The sequence below is a fragment of the Mauremys reevesii genome, linkage group 2 (assembly GCF_016161935.1).
Source record: "Mauremys reevesii isolate NIE-2019 linkage group 2, ASM1616193v1, whole genome shotgun sequence".
In the NCBI taxonomy this organism is placed as follows: Eukaryota; Metazoa; Chordata; order Testudines; family Geoemydidae; genus Mauremys; species Mauremys reevesii.
This window is the reverse complement of record NC_052624.1, coordinates 170,480,406-170,499,943: the sequence shown is the minus strand read 5'-3', so window position 1 is coordinate 170,499,943 and position 19,538 is coordinate 170,480,406. Positions and strand designations below refer to the sequence as shown.

The 19,538-nt window shown below is 42.7% G+C and overlaps 1 protein-coding gene across 2 annotated transcripts in view; it reads left to right on the top strand.

Annotated features, from left to right (window-relative positions):
- Nucleotides 1-19,538, top strand: part of SLC22A23 (solute carrier family 22 member 23) — a 178,629-nt gene that overhangs the window by 122,557 nt on the left and 36,534 nt on the right. For both annotated transcript variants that reach the window (XM_039525313.1, XM_039525312.1), the window contains exons 4-5: nucleotides 3,484-3,652; nucleotides 15,054-15,181. In XM_039525313.1, the coding sequence (XP_039381247.1) occupies nucleotides 3,484-3,652; nucleotides 15,054-15,181 (297 nt within the window). The remainder of the gene's footprint in view (nucleotides 1-3,483; nucleotides 3,653-15,053; nucleotides 15,182-19,538) is intronic.

Here is a 19,538-nt window from a genome sequence, read left to right as displayed (position 1 = left end):
TGAAGGAAAATTCAACAGTTAAAAAAAAACTGACTAAGGTAAGGCAAGAGGCCTGAGCGAGACACACCCTTCAGCCCTTTTTCTGGATCTGAGGAACACTTGCTTGACAGAGGGAAAGACAAAATACTCTAAAGCAAAGAGGCTCTTGGAATACAAACCCGGTCCCGGTGAGAGGGAACTCCTGTTTAGAAGAGACTGATACTGATCCCAAACTCTGGGGTGTGCCCACCTAGGGAGTATGGAGGAATGTTCAGGGGGGTGCACAGCAAGGCTTGGGCCAGCCTCCACGGGGGACGGGGAGGGAGCGCAACCCAGTCCCATTCTGCCCGCAGCTCCGCTTCTGGCCCCAGCCCCATCTCCAGCTGCAACCTTGGCTCCTGGCCTGGCCGTGGCTCGGGACCAGCCCCGGTCCCTGGCTCACGGCTCCGGTTCCAGACCTGGCCCCTCACCTGGTCCCAGCTCCTGATCACAGCTCCCGGGGGCCAGATCACATTACGGGTTAGGGGAGGCACGGCATAAAAAGTTTTTGGGGCAGAGAACTGCTAGCAGTACAATCTAACTGCCGTAGGGAAGAGCTGAGCCTGGCTTTTAGGAAATTTGTCCATAGCTGGTCCCAGGAGAAGCTGCAAGGAACCCCACAGTCAGGGAAGGGCAGCAGACTCTCCAGATCTTGTAAAGATACCGATGAGAGTGGTAAAGGTGAGAGCAGCTAAGGGAAAATGGTGAAGGGACTGAAGGAATGATCGTTAGCTGTCTAAACACGGTTCCTGGGTGGGAATCCAGAGGAGAGGTCCCCAGGCCAAGAGGAGAAACACAGGTGTCAGGAATAAAAGAAGCCAGGAACAGCAAATGCCAGAAAGAGGCCAGAAGACAGGCTTGAAGGACATTAGATTTTTGTATGTGGCCAAAAACAAAAGGGGTGTGTGGGGTATGTGTGTGATTACAGTGACTTTCTTTAGTTTGAATTAATGGGAACAGGCTACATAGAACTCCTCCCCCAAAGGAATAGGTTGGGAAACTCTTAGTTGAATGGGAGAAACACTGCAATGGATATGTGTGGCATACCCCTGAGTTTGCATGGAGCCACATGAAGTCAGTGGGGCCCTGTGTGGGCTGAAGGGTCTTATATGCATCACAGTGTCAGATATCAGTGCGGTATTGAGAGCCCTTCTCTTTGACACAGTGATGCTTAGATTGCCTTGTTGACAAGGTGAAGAATGCTGGTCTGCCAAGTGTCTGCTGACAACTGCAATTGTAGCTTCTTGTATCTTTTAAGGCTGATGCTGCAGATCTTTGGGAAGTCAAGAGACTGATCTAATGTATAATATTTTGCCTTAGTGATGCTGTATGTAATAGATACATTTAGTTTGTGCTAATGTTAATTGAAAGTCATGCTAATCCAGTAACTATGGCAATTTTTCATCTTCTCCAGAGAAGTGAGAAAACTTGATCATACATATATGATAGCCCAGCGATTGTTTTGTTTCTGGTTTCAGAGTAACAGCCGTGTTAGTCTGTATGCACAAAAAGAACAGGAGTACTTGTGGCACCTTAGAGACTAACAAATTTATTTCAGCATAAGCTTTCGTGGGCTACAGCCCACTTCTTTGGATGCATAGAATGGAACACACAGACAGGAGATATTTATACATTTATGTATGTATTTATACATATATGTATATATGTATGTATAAATATCTCCTGAAATAAATTTTAAGTCTCTAAGATGCCACAAGTACTCCTGTTTTGTTTCTGTTTTCCTCTCTGAAGTTCTTTTCTTCAGTCAATAATTACTGAAAATGGACTATTACAGCTATTATGCACCATTGACTCAGAAACGCAATTATACAATTTTGACACATCTTTCTGACTTCATAAAAAACTAGATCTTGTCTGCAACTTTTCATAACTGACACTAACCAAAGCTCAGCCATTGGAAAGCTGAACTTGCACCTGTTTAATGCAGATTTTTTTTGTTTCTATAGCAACAAATCTACTCGTACTTACTGAAAGAATACTGGAGTGTGAGTGACTATGATGTTTAATTTAAAAAACAAAATAGCTTTATGCTTGGAGGCTATAAAAACATAACTTGGAGGACACCTCCCTAAATGGAAAAATGGAATTGGTTAAACCCAGTGTACTTCATTATTAGGAATGATGCCATATTAATGGGATGGGAGCTCTGTGTTTAATCATGTTTTACTAATTAAACTGTGAAAGCCTTTTTATATGCAACAGTTTATTTTCCCCCCTCCCCCTGCCAGAGCTGGATTGTGGTTTATTAGTGGCTAGGATAATGAAAATTTTGACTGCTTCACTGCAGATACATTTTCATTTGTATTGGCTGGCAACGTTCCTGTTCCAGCAATAACCTGCTAGTCTTGGAACAATGTGATAAACGTTCTGCTCAAATCCCCATCCCACATACCACTTGGCCTCTGATTAAGACATCTTATCTCCCTCCTCTCCCCTTCCCCCGGCTTTCCATTATCCATCGTCTTAATCATTTAATAATAATTTTAACAACAAAATAACTGGCAGAGTTCCAAGGAAAAGCACATTGCCTTTATCAATGCTATCATGATGACAGACATTTTTCTAGCCTATGTAAGGGCTGCACAGTAAGTATTTGTGGCAAGCTTGTTATGCCTCAAGATTAACCCGTGGAAGTGGATGTAGACAAGCAGAAAGTCTAGATTGCAGGGTGCCACTGTAGGTCTAGCTGGAAAAAAAAATCCATCAACATTAGGATGTAGTTGTATGATCTGAACCAGTTTTATTGCTACGTTTCTGTTGATTTTGAAAATGTGATTCTGCTAGATCCAGCTTCATTTCTAAGTCTTAGTGGGTGACTATCTGGGACCAGGGATTTTAAGGAGTTTTATCAACCAACCCTTTGCCATAAAGGCTGCTGAGATTACTGATGATGGCAGTGGTGATGGATTTCACTGAAGAGGGAAGAAAGGGAAAGATAGGAAGCTGTCTTGCTGAAAGTTGAGTGAGATCCCCTATGGGGGGAGGGGGAAACAGCTCCGAAAAGTCCAATTTAAAATGGGATTTAGTACTAGCATGATAAATTTGGAGGAAGGTGGCTTTCCATAGTGACTGGAGGGCTAGATCCTGCAAAGTGCCAAGCACTCACAACTCCCATGAAATTCAATGGGAACTGAAGGTACTTGGCACCTCTATGCTTTTTTCAGCATCTTGCAGGATTGGCCCCTAAATCTTTGGGACACGTGAGCTTTTACTTGCCTTAAGTCTTCAGTAAAATATTTTTTTGAGCCCAAGACTGAGTGAAATACTTTCTAAAAGGACTACTGTATCCACTTTGTAAATCAAATAGAAAAAATTGTGATTGATGGGAGTACATTGGCTCCAGTGCCATAATGAACGATTAATGAACTCCTCTGTCATTATGAATAACAAAAAATTTTTCCCTTGCATTGACCTTCACATTTTGCATGTGCCTTTTTGTTTCAGGAATAGAACTCTGTCCTCCTGGGCACCGCTTCATGGTCACCATGGTGGCAAGCTTCATTGCAATGGCAGGACAGTTCCTCATGCCAGGGCTGGCTGCCCTCTGCAGGGACTGGCAGGTTCTCCAGGCGGTCATCATCTGCCCTTTCCTACTGATGCTGCTTTACTGGGTGTAAGTATTTCTGCCTTGTTTCTTGTTTGTAAAGAAGCTTGCCACTAAGACTGAGTTTGGGAGGTGTTTTGATATCTGGGTAGGCCCCCGTTTTATTATAGCCTGTGTCAAGCTTTTCTTTTTCACAGTTATAAAATGTCTCCTTCAGCAAATAGGTAAACATGAAACTAAGCTTCAGAGGAAAAAACTTACTCTCTAAAAGGTAGCTTCCTCTACTTGCTTCCCCAGTAGTGGGTGGGAGGGAGAGGAGCATTCTGCTTTGGTGAGTTGCCATATGTGCTTCATAGTACTTTGGGAAGAGGACAGGTTGCGATCACCAGCTATAAAAAAATGAGGAAAAAAATAAGTTCTCACCAGCAGGGTGCTGACAATTGTGCCACAGCCTTAGCCCTTGGAGATCTGTGTTTCTGTTTCTAAAGTCAAGTTTTCCACTCAAATCCAGAGTATGGTACTCGCCTGTCCTTTCTTTCTCTTTGGGCTGGACTAGGCTAGGATTTAAAGCAATGATGTTAGCATATATTGGCCAACATGTGCAAACTAGCTCATTTTAAATTTAGTGTAGACAAGATACATTGCCCTTAACATGTGCTAAGCTCATGCCCCCTGAGTGGCTTTCTACACCGCCGCTGGGAGGGTATTTCTCCTCTTGGGGAGACAGATGTGTAGCACACTAAAATTAACAGGCAGTGGCTCAGGGAAGCCATCTGAGTCCAGACTCAGGGGGTCAGGCAGGATTATACTCTGGTGGTTAGCCTGAGCCACTGCTATGTCATAGCAGCCACACTGTTATTTTTAGCATTCTTGCATGAGCAAAGCCAGTGTGTGTCCATCTACCCATGCTGGGAAGTATCCTAAGGCTCCCAGGAAGCTTCTCACTCAATCAGCTTAGTATGTGTTAAAATCTGCACTGCCTTATCTGTGCTGTGCAATGTAGTTGTAGCTGTGTTAGTCCCAGGATGTGAGAGAGACAATGTGGGTGGACCAACTTCTATTGGTGAGAGAGACAAGCTTTTGAGCTGACAAGCTCTTCTTCAGGTCTGGGAAAGGTACTCTGCGTGTGGCAGCTAAATACAAAGTGGAACAGATTGTTTAGCATAGGTAGTTAGCAAATGTTGTAATGGACCATTGAAGGTGAAGTGGCCTGTTAACACCTCTGTAGTCATAGGACAAAAAGGGGGAGAGGGGGCTAATGGATTAGATTTTTGGAGTAAACCATAAATCTAGTGTCTCAGTTCTGTCCATGATTTTTGGTGTCTAGCAGAGATATGAATTTAAGCGCCAGGCTTGTCTTTTGAAAGTGTTGTGCAGGTTTCCTTTGAGGAAGAGGACCGATAGGCCAGCTATGGAGTGATGGTTTTGTGAAGAGTGCTCACCCACAGGCAATAGGATGTTTTTGTCTTTTATCATTTTCCTGTGTGAGTTCATTCAAGAGCGTAGTTATTGTCTGTTTTACATAGTTGTTATTGGGGCATTTAGTGCACTGGATGAGGTACACATGTTGTGATGGGCATGTGTAGAATCCATGGATCTTGAAAGCTGTGTTGTGGGGAGTGTTGATCACTGTAGCAGTGGAGATATGTCTGCAGGTTTTGCATCTGTTGTTTTGGGAGGCTCTGGTGCTGCTTTGAGTTGGTGTGTCCTGGTCTGTGTTTTAGCAGGTGTACCTTATCACGTTAGTTTTACCTAATCTGTTGTTTTATTTTACTCCCTACCCTTCATCAGTTGTATTGGCTGAATGTTTACTGTTGTTCAGTCATTCTACACCTGAATACATTTTAGCATAACAATTCAGGTTTTAAACAGTACATATTGGTAGTATACAATACCAATACGATCCTTTACAAATATTTTATTTGACAGTGTTTTACTGTCCTTTAGGAAGACATATGATTAACTAGCACAATAACGCACCAAACACACCAACAAAACAAACTTCTGTGTAAAGAGACTTTTTTCATATTATAAACACGGTCATGTCAAGGTTTGATTCAGCTACCAGTAAACTCAATGCAAAGACCCCTGCTGACATTAATGGGAGTTGGAAATATTAATGTTTTATCCCAAACGAAACAAAGGCCTTCATGATTTTGCTACTGGCCAAATTCTACCCTTGGATATGCACCTGTAATCCCATTGAAAACAGGAGGGGAAGATTGGAAGAAAGGTAGGATTAGGACCTGCTTATATAGTTTGATAATGGTAGCAATAACCAAAGTATCAAAGCAACAAAGAATCCTGTGGCACCTTATAGACTAACAGACGTTCTGCAGCATGAGCTTTCGTGGGTGAATACCCACTTCTTCAGATGCAAGTGAAGAATTCACCCATGAAAGCTCATGCTGCAGAACGTCTGTTAGTCTATAAGGTGCCACAGGATTCTTTGTTGCTTTTACAGATCCAGACTAACACGGCTACCCCTCTGATATTTGACAAAGTATCAAAACTTGCAGAGTCTGATTTTTCTTGAATGAGCAGAAAGGGACTGAAAACATTTGTTTAGTTATACTGGGTGTACAGTACATGTATGCTGCGTGCATACCTCTCACCTGTCACATCTTTTTAAGTGGGATGCCTCTTTTATGTAGCAGGTTTGGTGGTGTCATTTTTATAGTCCCTTCCCTTCAACTAGGGTGTAGGAGAGTAGTTAATTTGGCACGTGCTGTATGCATAGTTGGGCGGGTGGGGGAATGAACTTGCATTTAATTGTAACAAAATAAAAAATGAAAAACTGCCCTTCCTTGTCACTTGTTAATTACCCACACAAAGTAATCAGTTAAACGCTAGAAAGGTTCTGTGACCTACCATATTGTCTCCTCCCTCGTCTTCCCCCTGATCTGTGATCCCTGATCCCTTTCCTACTGTGAGAGTGCTGTTCACTTTCCTCCTACATCTCTGGGTCTAATCTTCTTCCATCTCTGTGCTTGCTCTGCTCCCCTCTTGCCCTGTATTATAGATACCATGCTGTCATGGGCTGTGTAATACCTAAACAGATAGAGCTTGTAGCAAGACCCTGATTGAGAGGGAGTGGAGCAGCTCATACAAAAGTGAAGTAATAGTCAATGACAGAGCTGTGGAATCTGGATAGTCCAAGACATCTGGAAGACCATAGAAGTTTGTGCGTAAGCCAGGTCTGAGAAATGCGCTTAAAGACATGTACATGAAAGAAGTCAGGGTCCTAACTATGCACTTAGGCACAGATTTCAAATCACCAGGATACAGAAGGCTTTCTGTTTCCTCTTTTTGGTATTAGATGCTTCCTGGATCTGGCTCTCCTGAAGGTCAGCAAATGTATTAATAATTAGAACAAAGAAACCCGACATACTAACTAAAAGTTAAGGGCGTGAAAAGGGCTAGCTGCATTGGGTGTAGGTGCACAAGTGCCATAAGCTTAGGGTGATCAGATGTCCTGATTTTATTGGGACAGTCCCGATTTCTGGGTCTTTTTCTTATATAGGCTCCTATTACCTCCCACCCCCATCCTGATTTTTCATACTTGCTGTCTGGTCACCCTACATAAGCTGAGATTTATCCTTTCCCCGTACTCCTCAAATGCAGCAGCTTGGATTTTAACTGGTGTCCTTGTCCTGATGCAACCCCCTAGTGCAGTGGTCCCCAACCTTTTCGTCTGGCGGGCACCAGACAAAGGACCGTGGCGGTGGTGGAGCATCCGCCGAAATGCCGCCAAATTTCTGCGACATTTCGGCAGCGACGCCTCTCAATGACGCCGCTTGCCACCGACAAGTGACGTCATCGAGAGGCGTCACTGCCGAAATGCCGCCGAAATTCGGCGGCATTTCAGCAGATGCTCCACCACCGGCCAGGACGCGGGCACATTTAGATGGTGCCCACGGGCACCGCGTTGGAGACCCCTGCTCTAGTGCAAACACAGTTTACTCTAGTGTAGTCCACTGGTGCAGTTTACTCTGTTTGCAGGCTGGGGTCACACTTACTCCCAAGTATGCTTTGAAATCTTTGGCACTGGCTGCAGCAGTATTTATGTGCCAGTGACACCCAGCGCAAAAATTCTAAAAGGCATCTTCTCCCTTTCCCCATCTTCACTTGTCTCTCCCCTTCCTCCTCTCTGCATTTTCTCGTTTTTATTGCCTCTCTCCTGTCCTCGTTTCTGTGTTTACCTTCCCCCGCTCCCTTTTTTTAAAACTCCGTTTAGACTTTTCCTGTAGTTTGAATTTTTCTGTGCTGTTAAGGATTTTTGTTTTGTTGTTTCAATGCTCCTCCCCTTTCTCCCAGTGGTCTCTGCATGGATAGCAGCAAGAACTTCTACACACTGAAACCAGAAACTGACAGTAATTCTAGTTTTTCCCTCTTCAGTTTTTTCCATGGGTAAAGGGCTTGTTTTACCTTTACTCTAGAAGGAAAGGAAGTCTACCAATCAGCTGACTGCAGCCTGCTCAGCTTTAGGCACTGGGAAACTGACCAACTCTAATCAATTACCCTTAGCAGAAAACTTTTTCAGCTCTTTACAGAGAGTACTCCAAAGGGAAAGTTGGGATGGGTGAGGCAAAAAAGGGGAACCTTGCCAAAGCTAACAACTGGTTTTCCCCATTTGACTAGAGGAGAAGATGGGGGAGAGTGACCACCCATCCCAAATTAGGCAGGACAGTCCCGAAATGCAGAGTTCAAGTCTGATTCTGGGCTGAGTGACTCCAGAACAGCATTTGTCCCGGATTGTGCCAGCGTCTTCCTGGGTGGGGCAGAGGTGGGCCTTAGTCCCACTTGGCTATTAGCCTCACCCCCTGGCACAGTGGGCAGATGCAACAGGGACTGGGTGTTGCAGGGTGTACTGGGAGTTATAGTTTGCACACCGCTGTGTTCCACTGGGGCTCTGGGACCTGCGCTGCCAGCTGCACTACTAGTCCCAGAATGCCCAGTGCCATGTTGCCAGCTGCCCTAGCTGAAGTGGGCAGAGCAGACCAAAAAGAAATCCCAAGCAAGGAAATGTTCTGGTGCAGGGAGAAGATGCCTGGCGCTAATCCCGCTGCGCCCTCCCTCCCAATGGGGTGGGAGCTCCTGGCTCCCCCACCCCCGAGTCTCCCCAATTCTCCTGGGGTGGTGGGGAGCTGGGGGCAACCTTGGTGCTGTGACTCCTGGGTGGTATGCAGCCCCTCAGCGACCATGATTCCCGAGGTTCCTGGGCACTCTCAACCCTGCAACTTAAGGGTGGGGGGTGGTTGTCTGTGGTCCCTGGGAGCAGGGTGGGGGGGCGGTGACAGCAGGGCTTGTCATTGCTGGCTGCTGTGCCCCCTGCCAGTGGGAATGCCCAGAAACTGCCCCTCTGCAATCTGGGAAGGGGGCACAGTGTGGTTTGGGGGGAAAGGGGTAGTTGTGGGGCAAGTCCAGGTGCGATGGGGGAGCTGGCTGGGGGAGGGAGGTAACAGCCTGGGGTAAGAGTGTGTGGGGACCAGTAGCAGGGAGATTGAGGAGAGCCTTTCTTTGGGGGCTAGTTATGTGGGGTGGGAACTGTAGGAGGGATGGGGGTGGGGAGAGCCCAGGAGTGAAGGTTGGGGTAGGAGCTTGAGGCTGGATTGTTAAAGTCTGTCTCTCTCTCTCAGTGGCCCTTTCTCCCCCCAAAAGATGGGCACCAGCAGTTTTCCTCCCCACACGCCACCCCAAAGTTTTGTAAACATTATTGTACCAAAGTAGAAAATGCAGCTTTCAAAAAATGTATTTATGAAACATAACGTTGAGAGGAGGCAGTGGTGGTGGGGAGATGCAGGTGTGACACCACTGACTGCTACATCCGGGCTTAATATGGCTCATAAGTGTGCTAATTAAGCACTTGTGTTCAGGGCCCCAAGCAGGCCCTGAGCGTTTAATCAAAAAAGACAAAACTAACAAACAAGCCCCCTCCACACAAATCAAATTCAATGGTGTTCTGGGTAGATTGACGTTAGCCCGGTTCATTCTCTGTGGACTGAGTGGAGGTCTCAATCAAGTGTGGCTTCAAGAATCTTCTTTTGTTTTTGAATAAATGTTTTCATCCCCATCCCAGCAATAGCACATTTACTATGGCATCAATGGCACTGTCACACCGGGCCCACACTTGGAAGGGGCCCATCACAACCACATGGGGGCCCACAAATGTATTTGGCGCCCGGCCCACAAAAGGTTAATCCGGCAATTGAAAGAAAATAGAAACATTTCCTATTTTGTTTGTGTTGTGAAAACATGTTGGCACAGCAGCTGCTTATAAACATTCTTTTATTATCCCAATTTAAGCCAATGCAAGGAGATACAATTGTAGTGAACTAGAGACGTGAAATCAGGCTTGGGGGCTAACTTCTCCGTTTTGTTTGCTTGCTTTTTTTTTTTCATTTGTTTGCCTTTCTTACTTTCAAGTTTCCTATCATGATGCCTAAAGTTTGGAAGTCAGAGCTGCAAAAATCCTACGTGTGTGTGTCTGTGTGTATGTGTGTGTGTCTGCATGCATGCATGCATGCCACAAGTCTGACTAGTCCCTGTGTGAGTTCACACAACCGAAATCAAAACAGGTACAAGAAAAGTAAAATGCATTAAATATTTAAGATAATTTTAACTTAATATGTTGTTTAACCTCCTGGAGTTGAGACAGAGCAATTAGGGAAGTTTGAGGACCTCAAGATGCATTTAATCCCTGATTTTTATCTCAAAATTTTTGGTGTCTTCCATCTCCTGCTGTTGCTCATCAGACTGAGTAATTAGAGCAACTGGAAGTCTTTCGCCTTTGGGCTTGAGCATGTCCAGTGCTGGAATCGTACAGAAGCTATAGGAGAATGAGACTTTCTTTTTCTCCATTTGTTCCTGAATGACCAAAACAAAGATCTTGGCGGACTGGAAATCCTTTACCCTCTCCTCTCCACTCTTCTTTTTCCAGGTTATGTTCCGGACAGGCTGCACAGGTTGGAAGCTGTAGCCTGTCCAGTCTTTTGAAATATATATATTTTTTAATTATCTTACTCCAAAAGGAAGTGTTCAGTTAAGGTTAGATGCGTTAGACCCCAATCCTGCGATTGTTAGTGCACAGGCAGACTGTCCACGCGGAGGCTCTATGCTGCAGTCCACCTGCATGCTATTACTAATTGGGTTGGAGCCTCATATAGGAAAATATCACCTGTGTACGGTAGGTGAGAAGACACTTACACAGGTATTGAGGAAGTGAGTGTCTCTGAAGAGGGGTGTGTGTGTGTGTGTGTGATATTTTTAAAACCTCAGCCCTGAAGATTTTCCTGTGCTTGCCAAATATAGATGCCAGCTGTCTCACTGTGGCTATGACTGCCTCGGGGCTTATTCATCTTTCAGTGCCCAGGCCTATTTTGCTGTGGCAGCTGCTGAGAAACACTGCCTGCCTTCTGACAATAGGGGCTGTTGTGCCCAGTAGACCTTAGGCCAGCTGGTGAGTGCTCCCTGCTCTTCTTGCCTCCACCCCGCTTTGGTGTAAGCAGAATGGAGCACAGTGTGGTTTGGCTCCAGGAGAAGGATGGTGACCAGCTGCTCAGTAAAATGGTGGCAACAGCCCCTAGCCCAGCTCTGCAGGGTGTTGCATGATTGTACGCCCAAATACGGTAATTTGGCTGAGCAACCAGCTAGCCACTTTCTAGTACAGTCGCCCCATTTTCACACACAATTGCCTGCACCGTGTACACAAAATGGGTATCTGTTCTTAAACAGTTTGACCCCGACCGTTATTTTTAGTTACTTTCCCCTCTGTCCTAACTTTTCTCTCCCCAATTGCCACTATACTCTTCCTTTCTACCTCCTTTCATCCTCTCCCTCCCTTCTGTTTCTAACTCCCTCTTTACTAACATCTTGTTTATTCACCACCCCAACGATCTCCTTGACACTGGGGCTCTCCCCTTCCAAATGTACCTGAGGGGTACGTTGTGGAGGTGAGCAGGAGCCAGAGTGAATCTGAAACTTTTGCTCCTCCTTTTCTTGAAGTCAGTGGAACTACTCACATATGTAAAGTCAAACTAAGTGTTTGTGGGATCAGGCCGCACATGTGGGTGAGTTGACACTCAGCCTTCCTTTTCAGTTACCGTATTTTCCGCACTATAAGGCGCACCTAAGAGCCTTAAATTTTCTCAAAAATTGGCCGTGCGTCTTATAATCCGGTGCGCCTTATGTGTGCACTGAGTTCCAAAATCTGTAAAAATGTTGTTGTGCGACTTTGGTAAGCGCTTTGCTTGATTGACTGTCGGACCATTTTTCGCTGACACAGGGACGTAATACGTAAACTACGTACGCTGGCAGCGATAAACCAATCAGAGAACATTACGTAATACGTACAGTACGTACGTTTACCACCTTTTGTAGACCGTATGTTTTAGCATGCGCCTTATAATACGGTGCGCCTTATGTATGGGTTAAGTACAGAAATAGATCCCGTAATTGAGACTGCGCCTTATAATCCGGTGCGCCTTATAGTGCGGAAAATACGGTACATTATTCAGAAAACATACATGATTGATGGGTAGGGTGAGTGGGAATAGTTTACTTGTCTGTCTTTTGGACTGTAAGCTGCACAAGGCAAGGAAACTGCCTTCTTCTCTGCTGGAGAGCTCCTAAACTACTGTAGCCACTACTGGAAAGAATGATTGAAAATAAATAATAATCCATGATGCAGCATGGAAAGATTGGGACAAAAAACAATGCTTTGATACTTGTAAGGGATTTCTACTATGGAAACCATCTTCAGAACCATTAACACAATCCTTTTCCAGCAGTTGCTGTACAAATAGCACTTTGCTAGCAAAGGTTTCTGGTGACTTTTGTTCAGTTACTAAGCAGACTGTTCCAAAGGACCATTAGGGTAGCTATTGCTGCCAGTTATCAAGGGCAAAATACTGGATGGTGTGTTGCATTCAGTGACCATTTTTTTTTAGTCGATTTGCAAAATGTGCCATTTCCACAACAATATGTTCTGCTAGAAAATTTGCTGAGGCAGACACATGATATCAATGCAGTATAATGAGCTGTCAAGGGGAACAGCTCTCCTATTTGCAATACTTACTTGCTGTTCTTTGACACATTGGATTGTAGATCAGTTTTCCTATCATTCTCCTTATTTTAATGCATAAAATCAATATGCCTTTTTCTTCATCTAGGATTGCATTCAAGCCAAGAGTGATGCCTTGACTGTATTAACCTGAAGAGATGGCTGTTTAGTGGTTCAGCTGCCTTTACTCCATTCCTTTGTCACCCTGCCCCCTCACATACATGAGACTGCATTGGTGACAAAGGTCACTGCACTGTCGTGGAATTTCTGATTACTATAACTTTATTTTATAATGCATCTGTTACACAAACTGTGTCATCAGATGCCCTAGAGGATTAAATATACTTACTGAGTCAAAGGGAAAGAGAAATTGAGGCCTACACAAGGGAGAAGACCACAAATCTTGTGGACCTATTTCAACTGTGTGTTTTGTAAAGTTCCACACATGCCTGTTTGGCTCAGTATGAAAATTAATGGATTTAAAAATATAGAGAAGGTTAATCAATTAAGACAGAGATTTAGGGTGAGTGTCTACGATTTAATGGAAATAAATGAGAACTCTATGAAAAATATATTTTTAAGGAGAACCACCCCAAAATGTTGTGTTAATGGTACAAAATTGTGTGTTTTGTATCACAGCATATGGCCCTTTCGTGATTATTGCTTAAACACATGTATTTGATCAAATGCTTCTTAGTTGCTATTTATTGGATATAGGTCATGGGGCAGCAGGTCGGATCAAGGACATAGCTGACAGCAAGGGTTTTTTGTTGTTGTTTTTTAATGACATCCCCACCAGCTGCCTCCTAGTTCCTGATTTATCAGAGCTTTCATATGTGAACTTGTAATTTCTGACAGCATCTACTACTAATCAGTATTAAGCCTGCATCTCTTAAACAGCCTACCCTTCATGAGACAATCTGTTAGTTCTCCAAACTCGCACAAGTCTTACTTTTTTAGACTTGGTTAGATATTAATAGATTTTTTTTAAGGCCAGGCAGTACCCCTAGATAATCTGCTCTGACCTCCTTTATAGTACACGCTGCTATATGCAGGTAAAACTGATCATTTTCATATATTCTGTCCTTTCTTGAGGTACAATGTTAATCAGTTTTCTACCAACTCATATCCACATTGCTCCTTTGAAGTTCATATCAAAGGTGGATGTTTTCCCAATGTTGCTCATCCACCACCCTCAGGAATAATGGCGCATTAAGCGTATACGGTGTGTCCTCTGACACTCTCACTATTAAATAAATCAGAAGTAAGTGTTTGAAGTTCCCCTACATGGTTCAGCGCTATATCCTGTGAGATTTATATTCAAAGTGCTATTCCATTTTATTTGACTTAATTCCATATTTGATATGATTGTACAGAGGAGTATCCCATATGGGGTATTTTTATGCAGCATATCACACAAATAAAGCAATATTATTTTCGCTATAGGGAGCTTTCATCGTAACAAAATTGAACATAGTATTAAGCTGCTTATTACATATTTAGCCATACTAGGAATATACATATCACTGCTCTGTCAAAATACCTTAAAAGCTGTTTATGAAGCTGGACATTTTTGGCTTATAGGAGGAAAAACAGTGTTTTGCAGATAATTTTAAACAATCTGCCTTAAAACAACATCAACATTGTGTTGTAATCATAAACAAGTTCAATAGGGTATTTTCCCCCTCCAGCTTTAAAAAACTTTCAGTCATTTCCTTAACTAGAGTACTGGGTGAGAATTGCCATTTGGAAACTGTCCCACTCTTTTACTCGGTTGGCAGCTGGTGACTTTTGCTGACAGTGCTTCCTAGGGCTTTCCTTCATGGCAAGTTAGTGTGCAGTAGGCAAGCCAGGGTGTGAATCTACAGCACGCCAGCTTGCTGCTCTCTAATTCAGCATGTGGATACTTCGACAGCCATGCTCCAGGACTTTCACTGCTCTTTGTATCAGTCTCCACACAGAGTTAGCACATGCGAAACTGGAGCACTGTAGATTCACACCCTGACTTACCACACACTAACTCACCATGTAGACAAGTCTCCCCAACCCTTTCATACATTGTACTAATGTGCACAATCCTGTTACCCTGCCTTATTTTGTTTTATATTACCCCATTTTACAAAAGACGTGATGCAACAGGAATTGGTCTCTATATGCATCTGTATAAAAGAAAACATGGTGGGAGGGTGAGATATTAAATACCCCTGGATAGTTTATATAGTGGGAATCTTACCCTTTGTTTTTCCACTGTTTGGAAAAAGCATCCTTTTTTTAAATGTTCAGGCAATTCTTACTTTACCATTTCCATGTTATTACTTTATTCTCAAATAGTGTAAGTCAACAAATGCAGTTGCCTCCCATTGATAGAGCCTTGGAAGCATCCACTAACACATTTTGTATCTCTTGAAGTATTTTCCCGGAGTCCCTTCGGTGGCTGATGGCTACACAACAATTTGAGGCATCCAAGAAACTTATTCTTCACTTCACTAACAAGAACGAGATGAACATTGAAAGTGATATCAAAGGAGTGATGCCCGGTGAGTAGGTTTGCCCAACAAGTCAGGCAGTGGAAGTCCAGACATATGAATTGCTTTGTTTTTTGCAAGTATTCATGTGGCATAACTGCCCCAGATTAAATAATCAAGTCACCATCTGTAAAATTTCCCTGTTCATTCATTTATTTTACAATTGTTGAAATACAGTCCTGAACTCAGTAGCTGTGTTTAAATTACTCTGCTTATTGGATAGTCCTAGCAGTTATATTATTTCTCATTTTTCAGTGCAATATGTTTTTAGAGATGTCTCTCAATACATTTCACCATGGCTAGAGAGACCACCATTAGCCTTTTTCTATTAACCTTTGTCTATAAATGAGATTATGCTTTTCAGAACACATTAATTTATTCATATCGAAAAGTGGCAGCAGCCAAGCAACAAATTCTAAGTAATATCAATTAAGCAGATCTAAAAATAATCCCAATTTCTTTCCATTTCTTAAAATCTTTGCTAGTCATTTCACTTTCCTTTTTAAGTCGCTTTGAATTTTTTAAGACAGTTTCCTGGTGATGGTCAAAGTAGTTTTTGTTGGAAATTTAAACCTGGTTGGCTGGTTGCCTGAAGCTTTTAAGAAAAGCGGACTATTATTGTCACTAAGATTGTCATTGACACAGTGATGTTATTGTCCTTCAGAGTGTTTCAGAAAGCGAAGGGCTTTATATGGCTCTGTCTGTGTACAATTATAACAAAGAAGAAAATTTTTCTGAAGCTCCTCCATCTCTGTTGTTGCACCTGTCAAATTCTTGTCAAGCTCCCCTTTACTCTTCAAAGCACTGTCAGTGCCCAGAAATACGCTTAGAATGTCCCTTAGAATCAGTATCTGAACAGTTACCCACCCAGAAGCCAGCTAGTACATTTTTTCAGTGTACTTTTATGGCTTAACTGTTCTTCGGTTAAGTCTGCTCTCTCTGCCCATCACTATGAATTAGTGCATTTCACCCCAGTGCAGAAAATTCATTCAAGACCTCATGAGCAACTGAAATCCCAGTTAAACCCTTAACATGGGAATAGATTAATCCATAGGTTCTTGCAATGGCCGCCTCTGCACTCAGGTGAATTTCACTCAGAGAGTGAAAAATGTCACTATTGTACCAGAAGCTAATAGATTAAATGATACTCTTATCCTTGATATTTGTACATTAAAAATTGAAATCCTAGCCAGATGTTTGCTTCATCTTGGTATTTATACCAAGTGGTCTGTTATGTGCTGAGTGTGGCCCAATCTACTCTGGTGTGATGCTTATTTGATTATAATATTGTTTTATGTATATATTGTGGTAAACTGTCAATATATATTCTATCTTAGATTACAGTATGTGTGTGTAAATTATATGAACTATTAAAAAACAAACTACATTAAAATGTTATTTAGGACTTAGGTTTTAAAATCAAGTACTAGAAAGTTAAGAAATACATAGAACACCAGACATTTGGCAACCTGAATTCTCCCTCATGGGCATCCAACCTGTTGAGTGAATGGGACAGGATAAAGTCTGTGATTCACAGCTTAGCTCCTCTGGCACAATGGAACTTTCTATAATAAGGCTAAAGCTCTCCTATGCAGGAGACAGAACTGGGGGCTGGTCCAAAACTGTGGAATCAACTCCCCCAGGAATTAAGGACCATCACAGATCTCATCACCCAATGCAAGGTGCATTTTTTTTACCTTGCCTTCTCTAACATAAACATATAGCAGTGAGTGTGTATATATTATTGAAAACAAAACAAAAAAAACCACACAACTTCCAAAACAAAATGCATGATAGATATTCCTCATGTTGCTTAATGCACTGCTGGAAGGTGCTCAGAGACTATATTGAAGAGGATACCCTAAGAACCTATATAGAATAGAATATCGTGTCCTATGGAAAATATAATATATGATCATGTAATTTAAAAACTGTATCATAATGCATACACACAAGGGAGTCAAATTAAAGGCACATGGGCAACTTTGAAATCAGCATATCCAAACTTTATACTACAGATGCTCCTTGGGTTTAGGGTGACCAGATGTCCCGATTTTATAGGGACAGTCCCGATATTTTGGGCTTTGTCTTATATAGGTGCCAATTACCCCCCACCCTCTGTCCCGATTTTTCACCCTTGCTCTCTGGTCACCCTACTTGGGTTACACAAACCCGACTTAGGCAAATCCGGACTTACGGAAAAAGTTCCATAAGCTTTTTTTTCCGCATAATTGTTGGGTATACATTCCCGACTTACGCAAAATTCGACTTACGCAAGGCATTTTGGAAAAGTCGGGGAGTGTCTGTATTTGAATTTGCAACTTAAATAACCTTTTTTAACTGTGGTGGAAGGGCTGATTTGTATGTGTACAATTTTTGTATGTGTACAATTTGTGTTCAGTTTAGAGAGCTGCACTGACTTGAAATCCTTTATTCATCTTATATTGTGTGATATGGCATAGGGCTAAGGCATTATATTAATTAAAAACACGGTTATTTTTAATGTAATTTCCTGGGGGGGGGCATTTTAAAGGAAAAAGGTAAAAACGATTTCTGTCCAATTCAACTGTAACCTACAGAAGACATTTTAACAATATTTTCATGGAGGAAGATGAACTGTTAACTATCAGAATGGCTTTGTGGCTATTATCCTGCATATTCATAGCTAGTTATTTTTTCTCATCAATGGTCCCATAGCAGAGACCTATAAATATGACTCCTTGTCATTCATTATTAAGAGGGGAGCCTTACTTCTATGTGTGAGCCATAAGAATGGCCATACTGGGTCAGACCAATGGCCCACCTAACTCAGTATCCTCTTTTGACTGTGGCCAGTGCCAGATGCTTCAGAGGAAATGAACAGAACACGGCAAATTATCAAGTGATCATAGGATGACCAGACAGCAAATGTGAAAAATTAGGACGGGTTGGAGGGTGAGGGGTAATATGAGCCTATATAAGAAAAAGACCCAAAAATCAGGACTTTCCCTATACAATCAGGACATCTGGTCACTCTAAGTGATCCATCCCCTGTCGTCCAGTCCTAGCATCTGGTAATCAGAGATTTATTGACACCCAGAGCATGGGGTTGCTTCTCTGACCATCTTAGCTAACAGCCATTGATGCATCTATTCTCCAAGAACTTATCTAATTATTTTCTGAACACATTATAATTTTGGCCTTCGCAACATTCCCCCAGCAATGAGTTCCACAGGTTGGCTGTGCATTGTCTGAAGAAGTACTTCTTTAGGTTTGTTTTAATCCTGCTGCCTGCTAATTTCATTGGGTGGCTTCTGGTTCTTGTATTAAGAGAAAGCATAAATAACATTTCCTTATTAACTTTCTTTACGCCATTCATGATTTTATAGACCTCTATCATATCCCCCTAAGAGCATTTCTTGATGCTATGGCTTTTGTCTCCATCTCTGGATACATCCATGCACACCAGCTGTCAATAAATGTTGCTGATGTTACCCTTTGCAGACTTAGTCGAGATACTGTTAAGAAACAGGACACGTCTGTTTCTGCCTCCTCACTGATGCCAGTGCTATCTTTTTCTCTCTCCCTGAGCTTTTGTTCAATTTTGTTTTGTTTTGTTTTAAACTATCCTGGCAGCTTAAGGTTTTCCAGTCTGCTGTGCTGGAGGGATGCATTATAGAAAACACTAGCAAGAGGGCAAAATGTTCTTAACTGAAAACCCTTATTTCTTTGCTTACATTAATGTTGTAGATTAAATCAAGAGAGTGAGGGAGGATGTCAGCAAAGTCTTGGTTTTGAATGATCAAAGAACCTGATCTGCATGTAAACTGTAGATTTCTGACTACACAGGTTAGTAAGCAGAGAAAAACAGATCATCGTGGTCGCCAAGGCAAATCCTAAAAAGCGATAGCCTCCTTGGAGACTCTGGATGCCATCCAGCTCCATCTCTAGCAAGGTCCTTAAGGTGATCTGGCTGGATATTCAGTTTATGTTCCTTGGCAAGCTTATTGTTCCACTAGAGCTTTTGGGGATCATGTGATTGCCAGACGTGTAGCAGCATTCCTTGGTAAAACATGCTTTGTGATTTGCTGGTCTTCCGTTCTAATAATATGTCCATACCAAGAAAGCTGCCGAAAACAAACCAGTGCTGATGGAGGCAGTTGCTGAGTTCATCTACAAATATCTTCACTGCTGATCTTGTTCTGCCTCTTAATATGTAACAAGTGACAAACACAACAAAAAAAATTTTTTTAAGTTATTCTTCAGTCATCTTTGGCACCCACATTTCACTGACATGCACCTGAGTTGGTATAATTGTGGTTTTATAGATCTGCAGCTTTGTAGTAACCTAGATGGCCCGATGTCTCCACAGAGGCTGCTGAAAGAGCTG